Source organism: Nyctibius grandis, chromosome 10, assembly GCF_013368605.1.
Source record: "Nyctibius grandis isolate bNycGra1 chromosome 10, bNycGra1.pri, whole genome shotgun sequence".
NCBI lineage: Eukaryota > Metazoa > Chordata > Aves > Nyctibiiformes > Nyctibiidae > Nyctibius > Nyctibius grandis.
Genome location: NC_090667.1, coordinates 15,586,070 through 15,595,524, shown reverse-complemented (window position 1 = coordinate 15,595,524; position 9,455 = coordinate 15,586,070). Strand labels below are relative to the sequence as shown.

General features: G+C 41.4%; 1 protein-coding gene across 1 annotated transcript; it reads right to left on the bottom strand.

The window, feature by feature from the left end:
• Positions 1-683: 683 nt before the first annotated feature.
• On the bottom strand, positions 684-9,329 carry LOC137668121 (ras-like protein family member 11A-like). Its single transcript, XM_068409417.1, has 4 exons — positions 9,020-9,329; positions 7,526-7,582; positions 5,184-5,266; positions 684-1,251 (listed from the first exon to the last, which is right to left on the bottom strand). The coding sequence occupies exons 1-4, from the start codon at positions 9,162-9,164 to the stop codon at positions 784-786; spliced, it is 753 nt and encodes a 250-aa protein (XP_068265518.1). The 5' UTR covers positions 9,165-9,329; the 3' UTR covers positions 684-783.
• Between the last annotated feature and the right edge of the window lie 126 nt (positions 9,330-9,455).

Below are 9,455 nucleotides of genomic sequence, written 5' to 3'. Positions count from 1 at the left end.
ACAGTCCATTTTTTTGCAGGTTTTTAAACCCCACGTCGGAAACCTATAGAAAAATGAGAAGTACACCATGGAGAAACTGACTACAAAATGCTGCTACAAGTATGTATTTTCCCCATATAATCACTTTTAGAAACAGTCAAGATGCATTTAAAGAAAAATAATCTGAAAAAATAGTGATTTTTAAAAAATCTCCCTTTAAAGAGACACTGTAAGGGTAAAGCTTGCATATGAACAAACCTCTCCCCAAGCTGCTAAGAACACTTTCTAAACTGCAATTTAAAAGCTTTCAATTACTACTTTTCACTATTTGTGCTCTTCATTTACTTTTTGCCTTTCTTTTCCAGTCTTGTGACTAAGCAAAAATACATTTTGCTTGCTCATTATAACTCACATCACTCTCCTCATGTCTTGCTGTAGCTTATTGCCTATGTTTGGGAATACAACCATCCCCAAGAGAAGTCACTTCACTTAAAAGTAGGATTGAATTATTTTTATTAATGAAATCCACGTGTTAAGCCTAAACTCTTTGACTGTGTTGCTTTCAAAAAGAAATCATTTGAGACAATCTATTTTTTAAATCACAGTTTCTAAATTCTTGCCCCAAAGAGCAAATTCTGTAAGTTCCTTTGCTGAACGAGCACAGGATTTTTAAGGAACATGTAAAGACAAAATGAAAGAGCCTCTCACACAACCTGATTGCTGAATTTCAGTGATGCCCCTTACTACCAGCTTATTTTCTTGCCTTTTTTTCAGGGCTGTGGAAAACAATTTCTGTTGGCTACATCAAAGCGTAGTGGCAGATTTCCCTTTGGAAGTCAGAGCCTGTTTCAAACGTCTCTTTAAGTCCTGCATATTTGGAGACTTGGGTCGGACAAGGTGGAGGCCTCTTCGTTTCTCTCCGTTGCAGCTCCCAATCATCCTGCTGACCTCCTGACAAAGCTGCTGGAAGGCTTCATGTACTCCCTCACAGTTTTCCCGGGCTGAAACTTCGTAGTAAGTACCTCCCAGTTCACTGGCCAGCTGGAGTCCTTCTTTGGAGGACACCTGCCTGGCTCGCAGGAGGTCTCCTTTGTTCGCCATCAGAAGCAGGGGAATGTTAGCGTTTGGGTGAATCTTGCGGATGTGCTGGTGCAGGGGACGGATGACTCGGTAGCTCTCATAGTCTGTGATGGAGTAAACAAACACGAAGCCATCTGCCCAATAGATTGAACGGTTTATCTGCTCTTGGCAGCATATGCTGTCAGTGTCATCCTGCCATCAAAACCAAGAGGTGTGAGATTAGAAAACTGGGAATAGGCAGCAGAGAGAGCAAACAGTCATACAGCACTGTGAACTGCTCGGAGCTTTGTTTTAATGGGTGGCTGTTTCTCAGTGTACTGGCAGAAACCTCTCTGACTGCTGGGGAATGTACCAGGCACAGGAGAAATTTCCACTGTGTCAGTAACATATTACAGGTAAGCAGTAATGTGGAGTGGAGAGAGTTCAAATCAAATTGGTTGAAAATAAGAGAACAGCCAAAATACTGATATTGAAAAGTTTGTTCTGTTTTCTATTGTACTAAACCAGTGTGACAGAAACCCGTGCTTTTATTGTGGATAAAATGGTGACGGGCACGGTAAGAGCACTGTAAAACTCAGCGGGCTACTCACACTACTGCAACTGAACGGTTGGCCCCCAAGGTGGTTTTTTAGGGCTTTTTCCAATTCTGTATTCAATGTCTTCACGGAGAGAGGTTCTCACTAACTCTGGTGAAGCCTGACAGGTTTTTCTGCCATGTAGGTGTCCAGATAGTCAAAGGCAAAGTTACTTCAAAAAAGCAATTTGTTACAAATAACCAGTAACTGGAACTGAAAATGAGGTGAAATCTCATTGCTCATTTGTAGAGCAGCAATGGGTTTACATGATTGTTTTGCTGGTCACACGTTTGTTCAGTCCATCACCACTCCTACTCAGACAGCCATAACAATCACCAGCGTTGGGAACATAAAACTGAATACAATTCTGTGGGGCTTGCAAAGAGATCAGCTCACTTTTCAAGACGAAGCTGTTTTCAGCTAATCCTCTACTCTTTGTTATCCGTGCTGGCGTGTAACCCAACCAGAGAGGGAGATCCCTGCTGCAGTTATTGCCAGTATGCTTGGTTTGTAAGAACTGACACTCCTGTCAATATTACAGGCTTTCTGGAATTTTGTAATTTCTTTCATATCTAACAAGGCACTAAGCATATTCAGTATTCAGCTCTTGATGAAGTTGGAGGAACTAGAGGCTTTTGTCTATTTTAGGGGGAGTTCAACATCACAAATACAAAGCCCAAACTTTTATTGTTATTGCTAAATTCTGTTCGGGAAATCTTCATCAACTTCAGTAAGACTATTAGAACATATGTTCCATTCCTATTTATCTATAGAATATATATCCGCCATTCACATTTGTTTTAACAGAATTTGTGTGTGCTCAGCAATCTCCCAAAACAGATTACTTTTATTTAGACACCTAAATATGAATTATAAAGCCTGCCTTCAGGAAGCAGAGGTGGAAAAGAATGAGTAAAACTTATCAGTTCTTTTATGGTAGATCAGACAGTAAAAAAAAGGAGTACTGACAAGACTCTTCTGTGAGAAGAAGGAAGCAGAATTTCTGAAGGCTCAGAGTAAAAATTAGGCTTACAACTTTCAACAGGAGTTCTGCTAACTAATTGCCCGTTGTAAATATTCCAGTATTGCCCATAGAGACACTGGCTCATGACACCTCGTAGCTCTTTGCCCTTGCCAGCTCACAGTAATGCTAAATCCTGTTAGTGAAATCGTTCAACAGATGTTCTTATCACTCCTCTCCCTCCTCAAAACCCTCAGACCCAAAAACCCAACAGAGTTGCGCGCGGAATGAAGAGGGATCCTCACTAGCAGCCTTGTTTAAAAGGTTAACGAGAGTGAACTCAAGCCAGGCCAGGGCAGACTGTGGGAAGAAGGGCGATTGGCACTGTTGGTGTCTGGGTTATTGCCAATCTGTAGATAATTAGCCACCCTTCATGTCCTGCTAGCCTCTTTTCACCAGCAAACTCCTTTCATGGGGAAAAAGAACTAATTGCTCTGGCAAGCGTTTGAAAATGTTTTTGGAGAAGGTGTACATTCAGAGCGCCCTAATGAGCAGAAATTCTCAGTGACTCCAGCTAGGCCCACCCAGTAGTGAGATGGATGGATAATCCCCAACGGAATGCTTTATTCAGGAAAATCAAAGGCTAGTGGGCTGCTTTTAAAATGGAAATCTCTGCTCCAGAATGAATTTTGAAACACACAGTCATTTGCCATGGATAGACCAAGCAGCAATGAATCACCTAACAAAACCAGTTATCTGTTTGCTTCTGTTTCTCTCTTAAACATTAACATTTCCAGTGTGGCCAGAGTCCCGAGGGCTTCCACATGACTTCCTCCTGGAACACTGTGCTCAGCCTGCGGAGTGCAAGAAACTCTCTTCCTTAAGGATTTTAACAGAAAATCCAACTTATTCTCAGTCTTAACAAGTCCTGTTCAGGAACAGTCCCTTCAAATGATTTCAAATGCAGCTTTTGATGCAAACAGAGATACAGGCTAAGATAAGTGTGTGCCTCTGGGAATTGTTGAAACGGTGCTGACCTTTGACTGGGACAAAGAAAATGAAACTCCTTCCTAACTAAATTAAAATAATTTCTGACTAAGAAACCCCAGCTGTTGGCATTACTAAATTTTGTGAAGCTCTGGCTAGAGAACTTTAGGGCACAGTCTTAATTAAAACAGGGAAACCAGAAAATAAACATGTAGCTGGCGTGAAAGAGGGAATTAAATTCCTTCACTCCCTGCTTTCCCCATGGGGTAGAACACAGAGGGGATTCCCTTTGCTAAGTGTTTATCAGGCAGTCCCAATTGTGCCTAATCACCACCAACAGCTTCTCTTTGCAGGTCCTGTCTAAGCAAGCTGGCATAGGGCCTTTGTACTCTTAAGTCCCACTTGAATATTTGGAGGACTTCCATAGCAGCTTTTGTTTGCTTTTTAGTGTCCAGAGTAAATGAGGGGTCCTCTCCACTGCTCTGTGCACCGCCAGCAGTGGCAGGGAGTGTGAAACTTTGACAAAGATTTCTGCTTAAATCTACTTCCAGTCATCAGAGAAAATGGAAATGGGAACTGAGGCTGTGGGCGCTTTGCTTCTCCTGTTCTGTAAGCTCAGGATGGAACAGTTCTCCAGCACAGAAATGAACCCATGCACACATGGGTCCGTGCAGACAAAACAAGGTATATAAAGCTGTCCAGGGCTAGCCTGGAAGAGGATGAGAGGAGGTGGTGTTCCCATCCAGACACGTGTTCTGCCAAGTCAGAGCTCAGACTGAGGTTAAGGCCAAACCTAGAGGTTTAGGTTTGATGGTGACAAGAGGATACCTAATTTTATCATGAAATCTCAGCTGTTCCATAGGAATTATTACTCTCATGAGACCTCCACCATTTATGTAAAAACAAATTTCATTACATTTCCTGCTGCTTTGACACTATTTTCATCCTCTTGTTCTGCACGTGAAACAGATGTTCAAAAAATCACATCTTAATCTTAGATCCTACTTGGAAAAATATTTCTAGAAACAGGTTCCTAGTCAAAATTTAAATCTAGACTATCTAAAACACTGATAGAAAGAAGGGTGTAGATAAATGCTAACACCTTAAAAATAAGGAATAAATAATTTTTTTAAAAAAAGAACCCTAGTTGGAAATGACAACTGCTGTGAGGCCTGTCCCCTTGGAAAGAAACACCTTTCTAGAGAAGAGAGATTCTGGGTGTGTAGAGAGGTCTACAGCTGGGCCTCCAGACAGGTGAGTTTTCTGCCATGCAGGGACAGAGACCATTTGACAGGAAATAAATCAATCAAGGAGTTGGCAGGAGCGAGCCAGGCTATGACTTTACTGCTATTTAGGCTTGGGATGCAATAATGTGTTTGAAATAGATTTGGTTTAATTCTGACTTACTCTTAAAGGAGCCTGATTTTATCTCTTCAAGGGCTTGCTTTGGTGGGGCTTAAGGTACCCCTGTGAATCTTCATTTGGGTTTGAGCCTGGGTATATTTCTGCTAAGTGGAGTTAGTTAGAGATGGGAGTGCTGGCAACAAACAAGAGACAGTAACTGTGCTGTAAGGTACCGATGCACTGAGCAGATGTTTTACCTCCAATGAAACAAAGGGAGTATCCTGCACCTGTAGAGAGATCTGCTCCCCATCTATGGTGAACTTCCTTGAATACAAAGCACCTGGTGGAAAAGTAAGATCATTAGAGTCAGTGACTGTAACAAAGGAGAAAGGGTACACAAAGCGGAACTGTTGAAATCCAGATTTTTGAGGCTTATGATATGTAGCTGCTTATAGAAAAGTAAATGGCACCAGAGTGGTTGTGTGGCTGTTTACTTAAGTAAAGTGGGTTTGTATTTGCTATGTGGGCAGATGTTTTGAAGGTGTACCTAGGATGGTATCTGGGAAAGGTGGCACTTTGTATTCAATCAGAGTGGGTGCATAAATCCAATTCAGGTTTTCAATCCATATTGTTAACTTTTGAAAATGCAGACTGCATGTATTTTTAATCTCAAACCAAGATATCCAGGTGTTGTCTGTAAAAGGAGTGAGCTGTTTCCTATTGTATTTTTCTGAAAGTTTTTGAAAAAGGAAAGTATTCTTATTTTGGAGACAGAGTAAGTGACTGTATACAAAACACCTGGATGCTCTTTGGGATTTGTGTGACCTTAGCAGTCAGAGTTTCGTTGGAATCCCCAAAGACTGGACACTATGAATCCAACTTCTGGTTAATCTGAATGCCACATACTCAGGGCCAAGTGCTAGCTCAAAACATCCAGACTGATCCAGCTCTAATAATTTTCCTTTAGATCTTAATACAAGTCCCATAGATATGTGAAGAAATGCTATATCCACAGCGGTTGTGTACAGCCTTTCAGTCTTGTCCAAATACAATTGTCACTGCTGCATCTAAAACAATGTACTTCATCTCAAACGTAGAGAAATCCCATCCACTGGAGAGTAATGAATTCAGATTAACAGGGGGGTCAGTTAGTGACAACAACGGCATCACTTCTGAGAATCATCTTTGGTTCAAGGAAAGAGGTTTTTTTTATTCCAGTGGAAAAGAGTCTGAGCTCATAGAAATATTTACAATATAAGGAAATTTAGTATGGCAAAGTTTGCTGCATCTGAATCCAACATTATCATGTTATGTTTTAATACTGACTCTGTGAGGTTATATAGCCCTTCTGGAATTTTTTTTTTTTGAAAACACATCAGATTTTAAGCTGAAAAGATGTTATTGTTTTATGGGACGATACTGGACCCCTGAACCCAGACCAGACAACATATTATTCCTACTCTGTGATGCATCGCAGAAAAAAGAGCAGGTACTTCTGGACACCGACTGTGCTCTGCCTTACACCCAGCTGAAGGAGAAGCATGGTTGAATGATCACAAATACACTGCCACCTGTTTCTTATTTCTGGCATATTTGTTTCTTCTACAGCATGGCTTTTGGGCTGGTAGCTTAATGAGAAAAGCATGTGGTTCTCAGCAATGTCTCTGGCAGCAATCCATTGCAAAGCTCAGAAGTCTAACTTGATGTACAGTCTCCCATAGAAGAGATGAAGGAAAAGAAAGAGAAATAGTGTAGCCAACCGTCAAGGTTACTTAGGGTCAGTGAGAGGGAGCTGTAAGGAGGAGCTTTCAGACTGTATTTCATCAGACACGCAGAGATCAAAGGTGTCTTGTACTGCCATCGCCTTTCTTCACTCATCATTCTAAATTCAGCATGCATCTCCAAAGTGAAGCAATCACTGCTTTGAATCCTGTCCTCCTTCACACAAAAACTGTGAGATGGCCTCCGTGTGGGATGCGCTAGTAGGTATGAGCTTGGTGTATGCAGATCCTTTCTACAACACTGGCCAATGCAGTTGGCACTTCCTTGGAACAGAGGCTGTGAATTAAACAGCTCACATGAACACATCCTCTGAGGTGCCAGGATTAAAGAAGAAATGCAGGATAAGCAGTTTGCATGGTCACTTTGCTTATTTTATGGAAAGAAGACTTCAATTTGGAAGTCTCCCTTGTCATAGAAGCCACTGAAAAAAGGGAGTACACAGGAAAAGTTCTGACCTGGCTTTTACGCACTTTGGAATTCCTCTGGCTTCCCTGGGGTTGCAGAGAGAGCAGTGTTGGGTTTCTGCGGTTTAGTCGATATGCAAGTTGTTCCTTGAGTCTGCATTTTAGTATAGGTATGTCCCCAAGCAAACCTTTTACTCTGATCCTTTTCCATCCATTTGGAAAAAAAATAGCTAAAAGGATCATAAATAATGAGCCTTTGATTTATTGCTTTCATAGCTTGAGGCTATTAACTGAAAATATGCACCTTATGGACATCTAACACTGCTTGGCTTTCCTGTAATATGCACCAGTCACAAAACAGAGTGGATTTCTTTTCAAGCTATCTGCAGTGCTGCAGCAGAAAGCAGACTCACCAGTATTGGCTTCATAGTCTCCAATAAATCTCTTCGTGAGAAAGCGCACAACCAGGGCTGTAAAACAATGAAAAAAATATGGGACTTCAGTGTGAACGAAAATAAATCTTTGCAGAACACATGTAATATCTTACTGGAAGAGTTAGTATAATATGAAACCAAGTTAATCTTTGAATTGCTCACATATTGTTCTGCAAATGCTTCTCTCAACACTCACAAAAAAAGATCTGGGGCCAGGCTGTGATACCTAATGCAGAGTTTTTCACAGCTTGTATTGGAAATTCCCCCTTAGATTCAGCGTGGCCATTCAGCGTAGGACACAGAGGCTGGTTTGTTGTGATTGCAGGTATAACAGCCTGACCTTTGATTTGAAATGATTTAGAAAAAGAGTAACAAGCCACTAAACTGAAACTAATCCCAATACTAGATTTAAGACCTCTGTGTCATATAAGAAGTGAGGCTGATGGATGTAATGGCTCTTCCCAGCCTTAAAAATCCTCAGTCCTCCCCATGAAACCCATTAGTGATATCTAATCACATCCAGCAAACAAACTGCATGTGCTCTGCACACATGGGGCATGCTGCAGCACCCTGGGCCTTGTTCACCTTAACCTGCAGTGCTTTCTTACACTGTTGGATTATAATGTTTTCCTTTTTCTTGATCACTTTATAACACTCAAAACCCTGTCATGGCAACACTAACTCATATTCCTGTAGCTCTTTCATCTCAGTAGATTCCTAATCATTTGCAAAACCACTTAGTTAACAGCAAAATAAAAGGTTTTATTCTGTGAACAACTTTATCATAGATTTCATTTAAAATAATAATTTTTCTCACAGTGGCTACTGGATCACCTCTTTAGTACCCTTAAATGAAGATGATTGTGCAGCAATCTTCAACAAGCTAAAAAATAATATGAAAATGTGGCTGCTTCAAATCCAAAGCAATCAAAGATTTTACTGAGTGCTGCAGAACCTCAGACATAGTAAAACAGATCTGGCCTTAATAATTTCTGAAATCATGAACCATATATTCAAAAGCAATAATGCTTGCTTTACCCTCTTTTCTTCTCCTCTCCTTTGGAGAATAATACAGGAAGACACATCTTGTATGCTGCTATTTACCTACAGAGCATAAAACATTTACAGCAGGAGAGTAAAATCCACTAGTCCCATTTTTGGGCTGTGGAAATTTAGACACGGTTAAATAATTTGCACAAGACCAGCTAGGATCATTTGTGAGTGCACAGCTCCCAACACAGTGCTCTCTCCTCTTAACTGCCACCTCACGTTCGCTGCTTACCCAGACCTACAGCAAATCTGCTTTGCAAATTATTCAGTGCATTTTCAAAAAAAAAATTAACTTAAAATGTAACTTTAAATGTTCAAGCTGCAGCAGTTAAGAGTTTTCACAGCCTTGGGTCTATCTGAGCTGCAAATGAGCTGGGAAGTACAGCAGCAAGAAAAAGCATGGAACTACACCTGTGGACTTACCTGTCTTGCCAACGCTACTGCCACCCAGTACCACGAGCTTGATGATTTTGTTGGGCACGCAGTCTAATACAGGATACTCTGGTATGGGGAGCAAGAGAAAGTTAGTAGAATACTGTGACATAGTATCCTGAGAGATGAGACGCATGCCAGAAATGAGAGCTGTTCAACTCCAGGAGGAGTTGGGGGAGAAAAGAAGGAAAACAGCTTCCCGGCGTCTGTTCTTGGCTGTGTATCCTTGGACAGAGAAGCCTTCTCATTTCATTTAAGTAGCTTTCCTGAGGAATGTTAGAGCGACTGGCCTCCTCTTCCCGATGCCTCTGCTCAGACAGCAACTCTGGAAAGCAAAAGGGAACTTTTTGATCAGCCCCCGTGAAAACTGACTCCTCCATTCCCCAGCCAATCACAAGTGAAGCCATGACATTCCTCCAGCCGGGCA

What these genes read in the sequence shown, in the direction of transcription:
- LOC137668121 (XM_068409417.1), bottom strand. Translation starts at nt 9,164, where the DNA reads ATGCGTCTCATCTCTCAGGATACTATGTCACAGTATTCTACTAACTTT. An exon ending in AGACTATGAAGCCAATACTG is followed by an intron (nt 5,267 to 7,525) that starts GTGAGTCTGCTT and finishes CTTTTCCACCAG; the next exon opens with GTGCTTTGTATTCAAGGAAG. An exon ending in CTCCCTTTGTTTCATTGGAG is followed by an intron (nt 1,252 to 5,183) that starts GTAAAACATCTG and finishes TTTTGATGGCAG; the next exon opens with GATGACACTGACAGCATATG.